Raw genomic sequence first — 20,597 nt, forward strand, 5'->3', positions numbered from 1 at the left:
ATAAAAGGTTATATTTAAAATAAACATTTATTTTTGTAGGAAACAACAAAGGCAACAAAAAATCTGTACATCCTGGAAAGAAAAAACCCCATTTAAAAACAAAAGGCTAGACATAGAATCAAAATATTGTTCACTGAAGTAGTCCGTGCTGTTCAAGTCGACATTCCCTGATATAAGCTTTGGATTGTCCATCCAGCCAGTCAGACAGGCTTGGTCGGTTTCCCCTCTTCCTCAGAATGCCATACTGACTCGTCTCCACCATAGGACGTTTGAGCTGAAATAGAGGAACATACATTCATTTAAACACCACACCCATATTGTTTATAGAAGACCTTCAATGCAGCCCGTCAAAACACCTACCGTCGAGCTCTCATTTCTTCTTCCCCATAGTCAGGTTCTCACTTTTATTTTTCTGCACCTGAAGGAGAGAGACATTCGCAGCACTGTTCCAGTCTCTGCTGCACATAAGATCATGCTGACGTGTCCTCAAAGAAAACAATCAAACACACACACACACACACAAATATATCGGACCTCACGCATGGCATCGTCAATCTGCTTGAGCTCCTCGTATCTGTCTCGTGACTCTCTCAGAGGCTGGATCATCACTTCGTCAATCTGAGGGAACAGCTGAGAGAGAGACAAGAGGCCGGGTTTTTATCGTCATCGTCACAGGTCGTATTCTCATTTTTACAGTCCCATCCATCCGTCGCTCACCTTCATTACGGTCTCAAACATGGGGATGAGGACGAACTTGATGAATCCGATCTGGGCGGTGGGTTTGGTGACCTTTTCTCTGTCCATGAAGGGGGCTACAGGCAGACTCTCTGCCTTCTCCCTGTCACTCTGATGAAAGAATGGAGAAGAGAGAGAAAGTTCAGTGCAACCCTTCATTTGTAATGCAAAACGGCACATACATGGGGTCCGGAAGTATTGGATCCCTTGATAACGATGATTAAAAAATATTAAAAAATCAGCAGGTTTTCATCAGAGATCTCTCTGTACTTTGCTCCGGTCATCTTTCCCTCAATCCTGAATAGTCTCCCAGTCCCTGCCACCACCATGCTTCACCGTAGGGATGGTGCCAGGTGTCCTCCAGACGTGACGCTTGGTATTCAGGCCAAAGAGTTCAATCTTGGTTTTATCAGACTAGAGAATCTTGTTTCTCATGGTCTGAGAATCCTTTAGGGTCTTTTTGGCAACTCCAAGCAGCTGTCATGTGCCTTTTACAGAGGAGTGGCTTCCGTCTGGCCACTCTACCATAAAGGCCTGATTAGTGGAGAGCTGCAGAGATGGTTATCCTTTTGGAAGGTTCTCCCATTTCCACAGAGAAACTCTGGAGCTCTGTCAGTGTGACCATCGGGTTCTTGGTCACCTCTCTGACCAAGGCCCTTCTCCCCCAATTGCTCAGTTTGGCCGTGCAGGAAGAGTCTTGGTGGTTCCAAACTTCTTCCATTTAAGAATTATGGAGGTCACTGTGATCTTGGGAAACTTCAATACTGCAGAAATGTTTTGGTACCCTTCCCCAGATCTGTGCCTCGACACCATCCTGTCTCGGGGCTCTACAGACAATTCCTTCAACCTCATGGCTTGGTTTTTGCTCTGACATGCACTGTCAACTGTGGGACCTTATATAGACAGGTGTGTGCCTTTCCAAATAATGTCAAATCAATTGAATTTACCACAGGTGGACTCCAATCAAGTTGTAGAAACATCTCAAGGATGATCAATGGAAACAGGATGCACCTGAGATAATTGTCGAGTCTCATAAGCAAAGGGTCTGAATACTTATGTAAATAAAGTATTTATTTTTGTTTGTTTTTATACATTTGCAAACATTTCTAAAAAACTGTTTTCAATTTGTCATTATGGGGGTATTGTGTGTAGATTGATGAGGATGTTATTTGATACATTTTAGAATAAGGCTGTATCGTAACAAAATGTGGAAAAAGTCAAGGGGTCTGAATACTTTCCGAAGGCACTGTATATGGGGCTTTACACTGTAGGCTATGTACTGTATAAAAACGCATATACAGCACATATGGGGCATTACGTACCTGCATGAAGTACTCCTCCAGCAGACAGTCGACCCAGGGCTCAGCCACCTCCATGGGCCGCACCTCGTTAGAGATGTCACAGCACTTAATTAGCACCATCTTCAGCTAGGGGTCAAAGGTTACACAGAGCAGAGTTTAATATAGGGAGGGGGTCTACCAGATGGCCCACATAAATAGCAGCAGAAAGGACTAGCAAACACACCTAGGGAAGTTGTAAATATAGTATTACTGCATAGGGCAGTAGAACAAATACACAGATTTGCACAAACTGTAAGGTAGTGGAAAATATGTCTTCTAGGGGCAAATACATAGTCATGTGTATCCTTACACAAGTGACATGCTCTTCATCACTGAAGTCAAAGCGGTCCACTTTATGCTTGAATGAGTCCAGTATCTCGCCATGTCGTGCCATGTCTGTGGCCAGGATCAGTGTGATGATTCCCTAAGACAGAGAGAAAGAGATCAGTGTGATGATTCCCTAAGACAGAGAGAGAGAGATCAGTGTGATGATTCCCAAAGACAGACAGAGAGAGAGAGAGAGATCAGTGTAATGATTCCCAAAGACAGACAGAGAGAGAGAGAGATCAGTGTGATGATTCCCTATGACAGAGAGAGATCAGCGTGATGATTCCCTAAGACAGAGAGAGAGAGAGATCAGTGTGATGATTCCCTAAGACAGACACAGAGAGAGATCAGTGTGATGATTCCCAAAGACAGATCCGTGTGATGATTCCCTAAGACGGAGAGAGATCAGTGTGATGATTCCCAAAGACAGACAGAGAGAGAGATCAGTGTGATGATTCCCAAAGACAGACAGAGAGAGAGATCAGTGTGATGATTCCCAAAGACAGACAGAGGGAGAGATCAGTGTGATGATTTCCTAAGACAGAGAGATCAGTGTGATGATTCCCTAAGACAGAGAGAGATCAGTGTGATGATTCCCAAAGACAGACAGAGAGAGAGAGATCAGTGTGATGATTCCCAAAGACAGACAGAGAGAGAGAGAGATCATTGTGATGATTTCCTAAGACAGAGAGATCAGTGTGATGATTCCCTAAGACAGAGAGAGAGATCAGTGTGATGATTCCCTAAGACAGACAGAGAGAGAGATCAGTGTGATGATTCCCTAAGACAGACAGAAAGAGAGATCAGTGTGATGATTCCCTAAGACAGACAGAGAGAGAGAGAGATCAGTGTGATGATTCCCAAAGACAGACAGAGAGAGAGATCAGTGTGATGATTTCCTAAGACAGAGAGATCAGTGTGATGATTCCCTAAGACAGACACAGAGAGAGAGAGAGAGAGAGATCAGTGTGATGATTCCCAAAGAGACAGAGAGAGAGATCAGTGTGATGATTTCCTAAGACAGAGAGATCAGTGTGATGATTCCCCAAGACAGAGATATCAGTGTGATGATTCCCCAAAAAGACAGAGAAAGAGATCAGTGTGATGATTCCCTAAGACAGAGATATAGATCAGCACGCACGCAGACACACGCACACTCCTACCCCCTACCTGACGAATCTGTTTGAAGGCCTCAGCATCGAAGGTGGAGAAGATGTTGCAGTCAGGCTGGGAGAAGATCTGGAAGGCCACGGCACAGTGATGATTCTCCAGAGGAGAGATGTCATTGTAGCGTACCGCAAGCTCCGTCCGTGCGTTTATCTGGTACCTGAGAGAGAGAATTAGTCTCACAGGGCCATGCTTTCAAATCCCTTCTTGAATGAAACCTGGGTGTCTAGTTTCATTGAATTAGTATAGACAGACTGTGTACAGTTTCATTGAATTCGGATGGCCAGATGGCAGGGATAGAGAGAGAAGAGAAGCCTTACGTGTTGTTGTACCCGGGGTGCTGCAGATCGTGGCACACTGCAGCTGTCATCAGAATCAGAATGTCCACCTGGGTGAATATCTCCTGGGTGACACACAACACAGGCTCATTACGTCAATGAATGGGCCATCTGTGTACTGTGCGCACGTGTGTGTGTGGGTGTGTTTTCCCGGCATGCAAGTTTGCACAGGTAGGTAAATCCGTGTGGGGGGGGGGGGGGGGGGGGTGTGTGTGTGTGTGTGTGTGTGTGTGTGTGTGTGTGTGTGTGTGTGTGTGTGTGTGTGTGTGTGTGTGTGTGTGTGTGTGTGTGTGTGTGTGTGTGTGTGTGTGTGTGTGTGTGTGTGTGTGTGTGTGTGTGTGTGTGTGTGTGTGTGTGTGAGTGTTTGTGTGTGAGAGATCTTATTAGCACGTCTTTAACATGGCCGCCTCATAATCACTCATTATAGCCTTTGATGATAAATAAACCTCTCATGAATGGTTGATCACGACAACAGAGAGAGGATGACATAGCGTCTCCAAGGGAGTAGAATTTCTCTTCCAAACTCGTCTCTCAGCGTCTCTCTCTCTCTCTCCCTCCTCTTCAAGAAAAAAATGATTCCTCCTCACCAATCTCTCTTTCTCATCACTCCAGTATTATTGATGCCCTTTTATAGAGCTGAGGTTTATAGTCTTACTGTTGAATTACTATAGTGTTACTGTGAATTACAGAGGGCACGACAAAGCCTATTCATCCTCGGGAAACTAAAAAGATTTGGCATGGGTCCTGAGATCCTCAAAAGGTTTTACAGCTGCACCATCCTGACTGAGCATCACTGCCTGGTACGGCAATTGCTCGGGCCTCCGACCGCCAGGCACTACAGAGGGTAGTGCGTACGACCCAGTACATCACTGGGACCAAGCTTCCTGCCATCCAGAACCTCTATATCAGGAGGTGTCAGAGGAAGGCTCTAAAAATTGTCAAAGACCCCAGCCACCCCAGTCATAGACTGTCCTCTCTACTACCGCATGGCAAGCAGTACCGGAGTGCCAAGTCTAGGACAAAAAGGCTCCTCAACAGTTTTTACCCCCAAGCCCTAACACTCCTGAACAGGTAATCAAATGGCTTCCCGGACTATTTGCATTGTGTGCCCCCCCCCAACCCCTCTTTTACGCTGCTGCTACTCTGTTTATCATATATGCATAGTCACTTTAACTATACATTCATGTACATACTACCTCAATTGGGCCAACCAATCAGTGCTCCAGCACATTGGCTAACCGGGCTATCTGCATTGTGACCCGCCACCCACCAACCCCTCTTTTACGCTGCTGCTACTCTCTGTTCATCATATATGCATAGTCACTTTAACCATATCTACATGTACATACTACCTCAATCAGCCTGACTAACCGGTGCCTGTATATAGCCTCACTACTGTATAGAGCCTCACTACTGTATAGAGCCTCTCTACTGTATATAGCCTCTCTACTGTATATAGCCTCTCTACTGTATATAGCCTCTCTACTGTATATAGCCTCTCTACTGTATATAGCCTCACTACTGTATATAGCCTCACTACTGTATATAGCCTCACTTCTGTATATAGCCTCTCTACTGTATATAGCCTCTCTACTGTATATAACCTCTACTGTATATAACCTCTACTGTATATAGCCTCACTACTGTATATAGCCTCTCTACTGTATATAGCCTCTCTACTGTATATAGCCCCTCTACTGTATATAGCCCCTCTACTGTATATAGCCCCTCTACTGTATATAGCCCCTCTACTGTATATAGCCCCTCTACTGTATATAGCCTCTCTACTGTATATAGCCTCTACTGTATATAACCTCACTACTGTATATAGCCTCTACTGTATATAGCCTCACTACTGTATATAACCTCACTACTGTATATAGCCTCTACTGTATATAGCCTCTACTGTATATAGCCTCTACTGTATATAGCCTCTACTGTATATAGCCTCTCTACTGTGTATAGCCTCTACTGTATATAACCTCTCTACTGTATATAGCCTCTACTGTATATAACCTCACTACTGTATATAGCCTCTCTACTGTATATAGCCTCTACTGTATATAGCCTCTACTGTATATAACCTCACTACTGTATATAGCCTCTACTGTATATAGCCTCTACTGTATATAGCCTCTACTGTATATAACCTCACTACTGTATATAGCCTCTACTGTATATAACCTCACTACTGTATATAGCCTCTACTGTATATAGCCTCTACTGTATATAGCCTCTCTATATATAGCCTCTACTGTATATAACCTCACTACTGTATATAGCCTCTACTGTATATAGCCTCTACTGTATATAGCCTCTACTGTATATAACCTCACTACTGTATATAGCCTCTACTGTATATAACCTCACTACTGTATATAGCCTCTACTGTATATAGCCTCTACTGTATATAGCCTCTCTACTGTATATAACCTCTCTACTGTATATAGCCTCTACTGTATATAGCCTCTCTACTGTATATAGCCTCTCTACTGTATATAGCCTCTCTACTGTATATAGCCTCTCTACTGTATATAGCCTCTCTACTGTATATAGCGCCTCTACTGTATATAGCCTCTACTGTATATAGCCTCTCTACTGTATATAGCCTCTCTACTGTATATAGCCTCACTACTGTATATAGCCTCACTACTGTATATAGCCTCTACTGTATATAGCCTCTACTGTATATAGCCTCTACTGTATATAGCCTCTACTGTATATAGCCTCTACTGTATATAGCCTCTCTACTGTATATAGCCTCACTACTGTTGTTTTTATTTATTTACTTACCTATTGTTCACCTAATACCTTTTTTGCACTATTGGTTAGAGCCTGTAAGTAAGCATTTCACTGTGAGGTCTACTACACCTGTTGTATTCAGCATTTCACTGTAAGGTCTACTACACCTGTTGTATTCGGCGCACGTGACAAATAAACTTTGATTTGATATTACTGTAGTATTACTGTGGTATTACCTGTAGTATTATTGTAGTAATATTACAGTGTTACTGTGGTATGACCTGTAGTATTACTGTGATATGACTGTGTTATTACATGTAGTGTTACTGTAGTAAATATTGTAGTATTACCCATAGTATCACTTTGGTATTACCAGTAGCATTATTCTAGTATTATTCTAGTATTACTGTGGTATAACCTGTAGTATTACCCATAGTATTACTGTAGTATTACCCGTAGTGTGACTATAGTATTACTTGTAGTATTACTGTAGCATTACTTTAGTATTATTACTGTGGCATTACTATAGTACTCCCTGTAGTATTACTGCAGTACTACCGGTAGTACTCCCTATAGTATTACTGTGGTATTACCTATAGTATTACTGTGGCATTATTATAGTATTACTGTGGTATTACATGTAGTATTACTGTAGTATTGCATGTAGTATTACTGTAGTATTACATGTGGTATTACCTGTAGTATTACCTGTAGTATTACTGTAGTATTACTGTAGTATTACTGTAGTATGACTGTAGTATTGCCTGTAGTATGACTGTAGTATTGCCTGTAGTATTACTGTGGTATTACCTGTAGTATTACTGTAGTATTACCTGTAGTATTACCTGTAGTATGACTGTAGTATTACCTGTAGTATGACTGTAGTATTACCTGTAGTATTACCTGTAGTATTACTGTAGTATTACTGTAGTATTACTGTAGTATTGCCTGTAGTATGACTGTAGTATTGCCTGTAGTATTACCTGTAGTATTACTGTGGTATTACCTGTAGTATTACTGTAGTATTACCTGTAGTATGACTGTAGTATTACTGTAGTATGCCTGTAGTATTACCTGTAGTATGACTGTAGTATTGCCTGTAGTATTGCCTGTAGTATTGCCTGTAGTATTAGATGTGGTATTACCTGTAGTATTACCCGTGGTATGACTGTAGTATTGCCTGTAGTATTACTGTAGTATTACCTGTAGTATTACTGTAGTATTACTGTGGTATTACTGTAGTATTACTGTAGTATTACTGTAGTATTACCTGTAGGCTGCAGATGCAGATCATGCTGTACATCATCTGGGTGACACAAAAACAGTGACGGAAGTTATGGAAGGGATTCACCTGGTAGTTGTCATGGATACAAAGCTGCAGGGAGGTAGAGGGGAAGGAAGACGTGAGACCATCAGACCATCTACAACAAACCTGACACTAGTAACAAGTGGTGCAGCAATATATGAACAACAGTTGTAGATATCTCCAGATGTCTTACCAGCCAACTCTTCAGTGTGATGGGGTTCATGTTGAAGCCCTTGACCAGGTCCAGGTCATTGTACATGTGCTCCAGGCAGCTCAGCATCTGACCACATGAAGGAAGGTGGAGAAGTGAGACAGAGTGTGAGCAACAGTTCTATGGTAGTTGAACCTCTATGACAGTTGAACCTCTATGGTAGTTCAACCTCTATGGTAGTTGAACCTCTATGACAGTTGAACCTCTATGACAGTTGAACCTCTCTGGTCCAATCCCCTGTCCTCACCTCATTGGGCTCCCACTGCCACACATCAAAGGTGGGATGTCTGAGAGCTTCCACTGTCTCCTGAGATAGGTGGTACTACACACACACACACACACACACACACACACACACACACACACACACACACACACACACACACACACACAGATATAGAGAGAGGCACAGAAGAGGGGAGAGGGAAGAACAACAATGTTTTGGTGAAGTCAGCGTCGGACCTTGTTGGCCTCCCACAGCCAGAGGTCAAAGGGCAGGCTTTCTGAGGACGTCTATGGTCTGCTGCGAAAACATGTACTGCAAGCCACAGAGCTCCCAGTTTACCCAGTCTGTCTCCAGTGCGAGTTATGGGCTTACCTCTACATACCTGACCTCACCTGACCTCACCTCACCTGACCTGACTTCAGGTGTTAAACCAGCGCCGGAGACAGATGCTGGCTGTAATTCTTTAGGCGAGGCAGCTAGGGCCTTTGCACTCCGCAGCCACCTATGAAATCTAGGGGAAACACTAGCACACATGACATGGGTGCACTTAACTAGGGGCATGTTGTTTCTGACAGGGTGGAGGTACATCTGTCATACAACTGACTCAGGACCTACAGGTGGTGTTCTGACACTATGGGCCTACAGGTGGTGTTCTGACACTATGGACCTATAGGTGGTGTTCTGACACTATGGACCTATAGGTGGTGTTCTGACACTATGGGCCTACAGGTGGTGTTCTGACACTATGGACCTACATGTGGTGTTCTGACACTATGGACCTACAGGTGTTGTTCTGACACTATGGACCTACAGGTGGTGTTTTGACACTATGGACCTACAGGTGGTGTTCTGACACTATGGACCTACAGGTGACACTATGGAACTACAGGTGTTGTTCTGACACTATGGACCTACAGGTGACACTATGGACCTACAGGTGTTGTTCTGACACTATGGACCTACAGGTGGTGTTCTGACACTATGGACCTACAGGTGGTGTTGTGACACTATGGACCTACAGGTGGTGTTGTGACACTATGGACCTACAGGTGGTGTTCTGACACTATGGAACTACAGGTGACACTATGGACCTACAGGTGGTGTTCTGACACTATGGGCCTACAGGTGGTGTTCTGACACTATGGACCTACAGGTGTTGTTCTGACACTATGGACCTACAGGTGGTGTTCTGACACTATGGACCTACAGGTGGTGTTGTGACACTATGGACCTACAGGTGACACTATGGACCTACAGGTGTTGTTCTCACACTATGGACCTACAGGTGACACTATGGACCTACAGGTGTTGTTCTGACACTATGGACCTACAGGTGGTGTTCTGACACTATGGACCTACAGGTGGTGTTGTGACACTATGGACCTACAGGTGGTGTTGTGACACTATGGACCTACAGGTGGTGTTGTGACACTATGGACCTACAGGTGGTGTTGTGACACTATGGACCTACAGGTGGTGTTCTGACACTATGGGCCTACAGGTGGTGTTCTGACACTATGGACCTACAGGTGTTGTTGTGACACTATGGGCCTACAGGTGGTGTTCTGACACTATGGACCTACAGGTGGTGTTGTGACACTATGGACCTACAGGTGACACTATGGACCTACAGTCCCTGGTAACAGGCTCACTGATAATGACAAAACACTTGACACAATGAAGTAGGAGTAATTTGCAGACCACTGCCTTTACCTTGGGGTAAGAGGGCACGTCTCTCCGAGGTGTCAGCTTCTTTTTGTCATCCAGGAAATTACTACTGTACAAAGCAAGCAGCAAACAATAAATCAGACAGTGTGTGACCTTATCAGACGCCGTAGGTCATTAATAACACCGTATGACGCGGAACAATGAGCTTAACTAAATCCTTTCATAATGGTCCAACCTGATCCCATTGTTATGCCACTGATCTACCCTGATCCGTCAATACTTCCTCTACTAACTTACACTAACTAGGAGCTCAGATAGGGCTGTTCAAATGTCAGATGCAGAAAACACCATTCAGGCGTTAGACAACGTTATCGGGATTCAGGTCGCAGCTAGAGGTAAACGTTCAAAGATGACGACGTAATAAGGTGACTAACCTGTTGTTCAAGGAGGCCATGTCCTCCCTGAGCTTCTTGATGTCGCTGTCACACTTCTCTATCTCCACCACTTTCATCCCCTCCACTGCAGAGAGAGAGGGAGGGAGGGGGGGAGAGGGAGGGAGGGAGGGGAAAGAGAGAGGGAGAGGGAGGGAGGGGAAAGAGAGAGAGAGGGGGAGAGAGGGAGGGAGGGGAAAGAGAGAGGGGGAGAGAGGGAGGGAGGGGAAAGAGAGAGGGGGAGAGAGGGAGGGAGGGGAAAGAGAGAGGGAGGGAGGGGAAAGAGAGAGGGAGGGAGGGAGGGAGGGAGGGAGGGAGGGAGGGAGGGAGGGAGGGGAAAGAGAGAGGGGGAGAGAGGGAGGGAGGGGAAAGAGAGAGGGGGAGAGGGAGGGAGGGGAAAAGAGGGAGGGGAAAGAGAGAGGGGGAGAGGGAGGGAAAGAGAGAGGGGGAGAGGGAGGGAGGGGAAGAGAGAGGGAGGGAGGGATGGGAAAGAGAGCGGGGGAGAGAGGGAGGGAGGGGAAAGAGAGAGAGGGGAAAGAGAGAGGGGGGAGAGGGAGAGAGGGAGGGGAAAGAGAGGGGAGAGAGGGAGTGAGAGAGGGAGGGGAAAGAGAGAGGGGGAGAGAGGGAGGGAGGAGAGAGAGAGGGGAAAGAGAGAGGGGGAGAGAGGGAGGGAAAGAGAGAGGGGGAAAGAGAGAGGGGGAGAGAGCGAGGGAGGGAGGGAGGGGAAAGAGAGAGGGGGAGGGAGGGAGGGAGGGAGGGAAAAGAGAGAGGGGTAGAGAGGGAGGGAAAGAGAGAGGGGGAGAGAGGGAGGGAGGGAAGGGAGAGGGAGAGGGAGAGAGGGAGGGAGAGGGAGAGGGAGAGGGAGAGGGAGAGGGAGAGGGAGAGAGGGAGGGAGAGAGGGAGGGAGGGAGGGAGGGAGGGAGGGAGGGAGGGAGGGAGGGAGAGGGAGGGAGGGAGAGAGGGGGAAAGAGAGAGGGGGAGAGAGTGAGGGAGGGGAAAGAGAGAGAGAGGGAGGGAGGGAGGGAAGGGGAGAGAGGGAGAGAGGGGGAGAGAGGGAGGGAGGGGAAAGAGAGAGAGAGGGAGGGAGGGAGGGAGGGGGGAGAGAGAGAGAGAGGGGAAAGAGAAAGGGGGAGGGAGGGAGGGGAAAGAGAGCGTGGGAGAGAGGGAGGGAGGGGAAAGAGAGAGAGAGGGAGGGAGGGATGGGGGAGAGAGAGAGAGAGAGGGGGAGGGAGGGAGGGGAAAGAGAGAGAGAGGGAGGGAGGGAGGGAAGGGAAAGAGAGAGGGGGAGAGAGGTTAATGTATCCTATGATACCAATAGTTTGGTGCAACACCTATTTCCTCCTTGTCTGACATCAGAAACACCTGTTCCAGGCCTTCTGTACTGTAAAAACTATTAATATCGACTAAGTCTGGGATCTATATCAGTCAGATGACCTTATTGATAAACATGACGATGAGAAACCCTTATCAGGACTCTTTGGACTCATCGCCACATCTTTCATCTTTACTCCGTACACAGAAACGCATACAGAGCTCTCCTTCACCCTCCACTTGGCAAATCTGACTTTATCCTCCCGATTCCTCCTTACAAGCAAGAGTCTAAAATGGGAAGTACCAGTGACGTAACCAATAGAGAAGTTGTCCGATAAAGTGGATGATAAGCTACAGGACTGTTTTGCTTAGCACAGACTGGAATATGTTTCCCGGGAATCTTCCAATGGCATTGAGGAGTTTACCACATCAGTCACCGGCTTCATTAATAAGTGCTGCGATGACGTCGTCCCCAAAGTGACCATGCGTACATACAGTACCTTCAGAATGTATTCTCTCCCCTTGGACTTTTTCAACATTTTGTTGAGTTACTGCCTGTATTTTAGATTGTTTTGTCAATGGCCAATACCCCATAATACCCCACAATACCCCACACACAATACCCCATAATACCCCACAATACCCCACACACAATACCCCATAATAACCCACAATACCCCACACACAATACCCCACAATACAATACCCCACAATACCCCACAATACCCCACAATACAATACCCCATAATACCCCACAATACCCCACAATACCCCACAATACCCCACAATACACCACAATACAATACAATACCCCATAATACCCCACAATACCCCACAATACACCACAATACAATACAATACCCCATAATACCCCACAATACCCCACAATACCCCACACACAATACCCCATAATGTCAAAGTGGAATTATGTTTTTTGAAAATATTACAAATTAATTCAAACTTAAAAGCTGAAATGTCTTGAGTCAATAAGTATTCAACCCTTTGTTATGTCAAGCCTAAATAGGTTCAGTAGTAATAATGTGCTTAACAAGTCACATAATAAGTTGAATGGACTCACTCTGTGTGCAATAATAGTATTTGACATGATTTTTGAATGACAATCTCATCTCTGTACCCCACACACAATTATCTGTAAGGTCCCTCAGTCGAGCAGTGAATTTCAAACACATATTCAACCACAAAGACCAGGGAGGTTTTCCAATGCCTCGCAAAGAAGGGCACATGTTGGTAGATGGGTAAAATAAAGCAGACATTGAATATCCCTTTGAGCATGGTGAAGATATTAATTACACTTTGGATGGTGTATCAATACACCCAGTCACTACAAAGATACAGGCGTTCTTCCTAACTCAGTTGCCGGAGAGGAAGGAAACCGCTCAGGGATTTTCACCATGAAGCCAATTGTGACTTTAAAACAGTTACAGAGTTTAATGGCTGTGATAGGAGAAAACTGAAGATGGATCAACAACATTGTAGTTATTCCACAATACTAACCTAAATGACAGAGTGAAAAGAAGGAATCCTGTACAAAACAAGACACTAAAGTAAAACTGCAAACAATGTGGCAAAGTAATTAACTCTTTCACCTGAATACAAAGCGTTATGTTTGGGGCAAATCCAATACAACACATTACTGAGTACCACTCTCCATATTTTCAAGCATAGTGGTGGCTGCATCTTCAGGATAAAAAAATAAATGGAATGGAGCTAAGCATAGGCAAAATCCAAAAGGAAAACCTGCTTCCTTCAGTCTGCTTTCCACCAGACACTGGGAGATCAATTCACCTTTCAGCAGGACAATAACCTAAAACACTAGGCCAAATCTACACTGGAGATGCTTACCAAGAAGTCAGTGAGTGTCTGAGTTACAGTTCTGACATACATTTACTTGAAAATCTATGGTAAGACCTGAAAATGGTTGTCTAGCAAAGATCAACAACCAATTTGCCAGAGCTTGAAGAATTTTGAAAATAATAATGTGCAATTATTGCACATTCCAGGTGTGGTAAACTCTTAGAGACTTACCCAGAAAGACTCGCAACTGCAATCGCTGCCAAATACGCTTCTACAAAGTATTGACCCAGGAGTGTGAATACTTATGTAAATTAGATATTTAATTTTCAATACATTTCTCTCACATTTCTAAAAACATGTTTTCACTTTGTCATTATGGGGTATAGTGTGTAGATGGGTAAGAAAAATTGAATCCATTTTGAATTCAGGCTGTAACACAACAAAATGTGTTATAAGTCAAGGGGTATGAAGTAATACTTTCTGAAGGCACTGTATCCCAACCAGAAGCCTTGGATTACAGGAAACAGCCACACTGAGCTAAAGGCTAGAGCTGCCGCTGGACTGGGACACAAGTGTTGGTCCCATGTTTCATGAGCTGAAATAAAAGATCCCAGAAAAGTTCCATGTGACCCTGGGTCTCGACCCTGCCCTGTGCAACTGGGTCCTGGACTTTCTGATGGGCCGCCCCCAGGCGGTGAGGGTAAGAAACAACATCTACCCCCCTCTGATCCTCAACACTAGGGCCCCACAAGGGTGCCTTCTCAGCCCTCCCCTGTACTCCCTGTTCACCCATGACTGTGTGGCCATACACGCCTCCAACTCCATCATCAAGTTTGCAGACGACACTACAGTGGTAGGCTTGATTACCAACAACGACGAGACAGCCTACAGGGAGGAGGTGAGGGCCCTCGGAGTGTGGTGTTAGGAAAATAACCTCACACTCAACGTCAACACTACAAAGGAGATGATTGTGGACTTCAGGAAACAGCCGAGGGAGCTCCCCCCTATCCACATCGATGGAACAGTAGTGGAGAAGGTGGAAAGTTTTAAATTCCTCTGCGTACATATCACAGACAAACTAAATTGGTCCACCCACACAGACAGCATTGTGAAGAAGGCGCAGCAGCGCCTCTTCAACCTCAGGAGGCTGAAGCAATTTGGCTTGTCACCGAGAACACTCACAAACTTTTACAAATGCACAATCGAGAGCATCCTGTCGGGCTGTATCACAGCCTGGTATGACAACTGCTCCGCCCATGACCGTAAGGCTCTCCAGAGGGTAGTGAGGTCTGCACAACGCATCACTGGGGGCAAACTACCTGCCCTCCAGGACACCTACACCACCCGATGTCACAGGAAGGCCAAAAAGATCATCAAGGACAACAACCTGCCTGTTCACCCCGTTATCATCCAGAAGGCGAGGTCAGTACAGGTGCATCAAAGCTGGGACCGAGAGACTGAAAAATAGCTTCTATCTCAAGGCCATCAGACTGTTTAACAGCCACCACTAACATTGAGTAGCTGCTGCCAATATACTGACTCAACTCTCTAGCCACTTTAATAATTAATAATTGGATGTAATAAATGTATCACTAGTCACTTTAAACAATGCCACTTTATATAATTATTACATACCCTATATTACTCATCTCATATGTATATACTGTACTCGAATACCATCTACTGCATCTTGGCTATGCCGTTTGGCCATCGCTCATCCATATAATTACATGTACATATTCTTATTCCTTCCTTTACACTTGTGTGTAAAAGGTAGTTGCTGTGAAATTGTTTGATTACTTGTTAGATATTACTGCACAGTCGGAACTAGAAGCACAAGCATTTCGCTACACTCACATTAACATCTGCTGTATGTGACCAATACAATTTGATTTGATTTGCACAAAAAGCTTATTTCTCTTAAATTTTGTGTACAAATTAGTTTACCAATCTGTTAGTGAGCATTTCTCATTTGCCAAGATAATCCATCCACCTGACAGGTGTGGCATATCAAGAAACTGATGAAACAGCATGATCATTACGCCGTTGCACCTTGTGCTGGGGACAATAAAAGGCCACTCTAAACTGTGAAAGTTTTGTCAAACAACACAAAGCCACAGATGTTTCAAGTTTTGCGGGAGTGTGCAAATGGCATGCTGACTGCAGGATTGGTCACCTGTTGCCAGATCGTTCAATGTACTGTACATTCCACAACCAAAAGTCTTCTCCAACATTGTTTTAGTGAATTTGGGACTACATCCAATTGGCCTCACAACCGCAGACCACGTGCAACCATGCCAGCCCAGGACCTCCACATTCGGCTTCTTCACCTGCGGGATCGTCTGAGGAGGGGGAGGAGGGGTGCTCAGGAGTATTTCTGTCTGTAATACAGCCATTTGTGGGGGAAAAATATTCTGATTGGCTGTGTCTGGCTCCCCAGTGCGTGGACCTGGCTCCCAAGTGGGTGTGCCTATGCCCTCCCAACCGGCCTCACAACAGCAAACCACGTGTATGGCATTGTGTGGGCGAGCAGTTGTGAACAGAGTGCTCCATGGTGGCAGTGGGGTTATGGTATGGGAAGGCATAAGCTACAGACAACGAACACAATTGCATTTTATCTATGACGATTTGAATGCACAGAGATACCGTGACGAGATCCTGAGGCCCATTGTTGTGCCATTCATCCAACGCCATCACCTCATGTTTCAGCATGATAATGCAAGGTCCCTTGATGTAAAAATCATGTATATTCTCCAAACATGTCAACCATTGAGCATGTTTGGGATGCTCTGGATCGACGTGTACGACAGCATGTTCCAGTTCAGGCCAGCAACTTTGCACAGTCATTGAAGAAGAGTGGGACAACATTCCACAGGTGACAATCAACAGCCTGATCAACTCTATGAGAAGGAGATGTGTTGCGCTGCATGAGGCAAATGGTGGTCACACCAGATACTGACTGGTTTTCTCATCCACGACCCTACCTGTTTTTTAAAGTTTCTGTGACCAACAGAAGCATACCTGTATTCCGAGTCATGTGAAATCCGTAGATCAGGGCCTAATATCTTTATTTTCTGCACTGTGCTTTTCTGCAATGCAAATTGTTCTGCGATGCTCCTCTGCAAATTGCGTTTGATAGAAGCATGTCCCAAGTAATCTCGCCCTCAGACGTCTCTCTCGAACCTGGGGACAAGGTTATGTCCCGAGTAGATAAAGAAATCCCTGAATCAATGTCTTTGATTGACGCCTCTCCAAGTCCCATTAGTATATGTAGCCATTAGGCTGACCTCTTGGGGGAGAAAACAAAAAATAATGTAGAGCAAAGGGGAGGATGAATCTTTGTGGACTGAGAGCTCAGTCTCCATGGGAGACCCGTCCGCTCGTACGTTGTCTCCGTAACAACCGTGGGGTTGCCACTGTGACTGAGAGATCAGAGAAGGTTGTTATGAGGACACGGGACCATTATGTGTTAAAGTGTGTATTAATGTAATGTTGCCTGTCAGTGTACATCATTTGCCTGTTAGCAGCTGTTGGCTTGTTTCCTGTTTTACGTAGGTGTCATTGTGAAATCTGCTGTTTGTAGTTCAGAATGTGGGGGATGAAGGGGTGAATTGAGTCGGAAATCTCACACACACACACACACACACACACACACACACACACACACACGCACACGCACGCACTCACACACAATTTCACAATGGTTTAAATCTGGGTTCAGGGTGTTCCACCAAAGACCTCGAGGCATCCAGTCAAACACCACGCGGCCATGACAGTAGCAGTACTTTACAGTGAAGGACGACGACGTAATGATTAAAGATTGATTACTGATTAAATGTTCCCACTGGACTGCACGGCGAAGCTGTGTACGGAACAAATTGTGACAGAACAGCTGAAGGCCGTAGAGGCCTCTGAAACTGTCATGTACTGTCATGTTGTCTTGTCTCTGTCCTTTCCCTTCACCCTGTCTCCCTCTGCTGGTCGTGTTAGGTTACCTTTTCTCCCCCGCTTTCCCCCAGCTGTCCCTTGTCTCCTCTAACTACCCATTCACCCCGTTCCCCACCTGTTCCCTTTTTTCCCTCTGATTAGGTCCCTATATCTCTCTCTGTTTCTGCTCCTGTCCTTGTCGGATTCTTGTTTGTTTGTGTCATTCATGCCTGAACCAGACTGTCGTCATGTTTGCTGTAACCTTGTCCTGTCCTGTCGGAATCTGCCGGTCCATCTGAGCCTACCCATGTTTGGTAATTAAAGAAGCTCTGTTTAAGTTGATTCGCTTTTGGGTCCTCATTCACGCACCGTAACAGAAGAATCCGACCAAGAATGGACCCAGCGACTTCGGATCCTCTCCACTCAGCCGTCGAGATCCAGGGAGCGATGCTAGGCAGACACAAGCAGGAATTGTCTGCTGCTCGACATGCCGTTGAGACCCTGGCCACCCAAGTCTCCAACCTCACAGAACAGGTTCACCATCTCCGCCTCGATCCACCGGCCACTTCCAGGGCTTTCGAATCTCCGGAGCCCAGAATCAATAACCCGCCGTGTTACTCTGGGGAGCCCACTGAATGCCGCTCGTTCCTCACCCAGTGTGATATTGTGTTTTCTCTCCAGCCCAACACCTACTCCAGGAGCACTGCTCGTGTCGCCTACGTCATATCTCTCCTTATTGGACGGGCTCGTGAGTGGGGCACGGCAATCTGGGAGGCAAGGGCTGAGTGTACTAACCAGTATCAAGACTTTAAGGAGGAGATGATACGGGTTTTTGATCGATCTGTTTTTGGGGAGGAGGCTTCCAGGGCCCTGTCTTCCCTATGTCAAGGCAATCGATCCATAACAGACTACTCTATTGAGTTTCGCACTCTTGCTGTCTCCAGTGGCTGGAACGAGCCGGCCTTGCTCGCTCGTCTTCTGGAGGGTTTCCGCGCAGAGGTAAAGGATGAGATTCTCTCCCGGGAGGTTCCTTCCAGCGTGGATTCCTTGATTGAACTCGCTATTCGCATTGAGCGACGGGTTGATCTTCGTCACCGAGCTCGTGGAAAGGAGCTCGCGTTCTCCGTTGCCCCCCTCTCCGCATCTCGACTAAGGAGAGGGAACGGAGAATCACCAACCGCCTCTGTCTCTATTGCGGTTCCGCTGGTCATTTTGTCACTTCATGTCCAGTAAAAGGCCAGAGCTCATCAGTAAGCGGAGGGCTACTGGTGAGCGCTACTACTCCTGTCTCTCCTTCAAGATCCTGCACTACCTTGTCGGTCCATCTACGCTGGACCGGTTCGTCAGCTTCCTGCAGTGCCTTAATAGACTCTGGGGCGGAGGGCTGTTTTATGGACGAGACCTGGGCTCGGGAACATGACATTCCTCTCAGACAGTTAAAGGAGCCCACGGCCTTGTTCGCCCTGGATGGTAGTCCTCTCCCCAGGATTCAGCGTGAGACGCTACCTTTAACCCTCACTGTTTCTGGTAATCATAGTGAAACCATTTCTTTTTTAATTTTTCGTTCACCTTTTACACCTGTTGTTTTGGGCCATCCCTGGCTAGTTTGTCATAATCCTTCCATTAATTGGTCTAGTAATTCTATCCTCTCCTGGAACGTCTCTTGTCATGTGAAATGTTTAATGTCTGCTATCCCTCCTGTTTCCTCTGTCTCTTCTTCACAGGAGGAGCCTGGTGATTTGACAGGGGTGCCGGAGGAATATCACGATCTGCGCACGGTGTTCAGTCGGTCCAGGGCCACCTCTCTTCCTCCACACCGGTCGTATGATTGTAGTATTGATCTCCTTCCGGGAACCACCCCCCCCCGGGGTAGACTATACTCTCTGTCGGCTCCCGAACGTAAGGCTCTCGAAGATTATTTGTCTGTAGCTCTTGACGCCGGTACCATAGTCCCCTCCTCCTCTCCCGCCGGAGCGGGGTTTTTTTTTGTCAAGAAGAAGGACGGGTCTCTGCGCCCCTGCATAGATTATCGAGGGCTGAATGACATAACAGTGAAGAATCGTTATCCGCTTCCTCTTATGTCTTCAGCCTTCGAGATCCTGCAGGGAGCCAGGTTTTTCACTAAGTTGGACCTTCGTAACGCTTACCATCTCGTGCGCATCAGGGAGGGGGACGAGTGGAAGACGGCGTTTAACACTCCGTTAGGGCACTTTGAATACCGGGTTCTTCCTTTCGGCCTCGCTAACGCTCCAGCTGTCTTTCAGGCATTAGTCAATGATGTCCTGAGAGACATGCTGAACATCTTTGTTTTCGTTTACCTTGACGATATCCTGATTTTTTCACCGTCACTCCAGATTCATGTTCAGCACGTTCGACGTGTCCTCCAGCGCCTTTTAGAGAATTGTCTTTTTGTGAAGGCTGAGAAGTGCACTTTTCATGCCTCCTCCGTCACATTTCTCGGTTCTGTTATTTCCGCTGAAGGCATTAAGATGGATCCCGCTAAGGTCCAAGCTGTCATTGATTGGCCCGTCCCTAAGTCACGCGTCGAGCTGCAGCGCTTTCTCGGCTTCGCGAACTTCTATCGTCGTTTCATCCGTAATTTCGGTCAGGTGGCAGCTCCTCTCACAGCCCTTACTTCTGTCAAGACGTGCTTTAAGTGGTCCGTTTCCGCCCAGGGAGCTTTTGATCTCCTCAAGAATCGTTTTACATCCGCTCCTATCCTTGTTACACCTGACGTCTCTAGACAGTTCGTTGTCGAGGTTGACGCGTCAGAGGTGGGAGTGGGAGCCATCCTTTCTCAGCGCTCCCTCTCTGACGACAAGGTCCACCCATGCGCGTATTTTTCTCATCGCCTGTCGCCGTCGGAACGTAACTATGATGTGGGTAACCGCGAACTGCTCGCCATCCGGTTAGCCCTAGGCGAATGGCGACAGTGGTTGGAGGGGGCGACCGTTCCTTTTGTCGTTTGGACTGACCATAGGAACCTTGAGTACATCCGTTCTGCCAAACGACTTAATGCGCGTCAGGCGCGTTGGGCGCTGTTTTTCGCTCGT

General features: G+C 46.3%; 1 protein-coding gene across 2 annotated transcripts in view; it reads right to left on the reverse strand.

Moving 5' to 3' along the window:
* The window catches only part of LOC110520629 (high affinity cGMP-specific 3',5'-cyclic phosphodiesterase 9A), a 44,753-nt gene continuing 24,156 nt past the window's right edge, over nucleotides 1-20,597 (reverse strand). For both annotated transcript variants that reach the window (XM_090230451.1, XM_090230452.1), the window contains 13 exons: nucleotides 10,495-10,579; nucleotides 10,106-10,169; nucleotides 8,414-8,488; nucleotides 8,149-8,235; nucleotides 7,920-8,024; nucleotides 3,890-3,972; nucleotides 3,573-3,729; nucleotides 2,386-2,499; nucleotides 2,058-2,162; nucleotides 718-846; nucleotides 535-630; nucleotides 361-418; nucleotides 1-274 (listed from right to left, as the gene is read on the reverse strand). In XM_090230451.1, the coding sequence (XP_090086577.1) occupies nucleotides 371-418; nucleotides 535-630; nucleotides 718-846; nucleotides 2,058-2,162; nucleotides 2,386-2,499; nucleotides 3,573-3,729; nucleotides 3,890-3,972; nucleotides 7,920-8,024; nucleotides 8,149-8,235; nucleotides 8,414-8,488; nucleotides 10,106-10,169; nucleotides 10,495-10,579 (1,148 nt within the window). In that variant the 3' untranslated portion in view covers nucleotides 1-274; nucleotides 361-370. The remainder of the gene's footprint in view (nucleotides 275-360; nucleotides 419-534; nucleotides 631-717; nucleotides 847-2,057; nucleotides 2,163-2,385; nucleotides 2,500-3,572; nucleotides 3,730-3,889; nucleotides 3,973-7,919; nucleotides 8,025-8,148; nucleotides 8,236-8,413; nucleotides 8,489-10,105; nucleotides 10,170-10,494; nucleotides 10,580-20,597) is intronic.

This window comes from Oncorhynchus mykiss, chromosome 3 (assembly GCF_057628025.1).
Source record: "Oncorhynchus mykiss isolate SJ-2025 chromosome 3, ASM5762802v1, whole genome shotgun sequence".
NCBI lineage: Eukaryota > Metazoa > Chordata > Actinopteri > Salmoniformes > Salmonidae > Oncorhynchus > Oncorhynchus mykiss.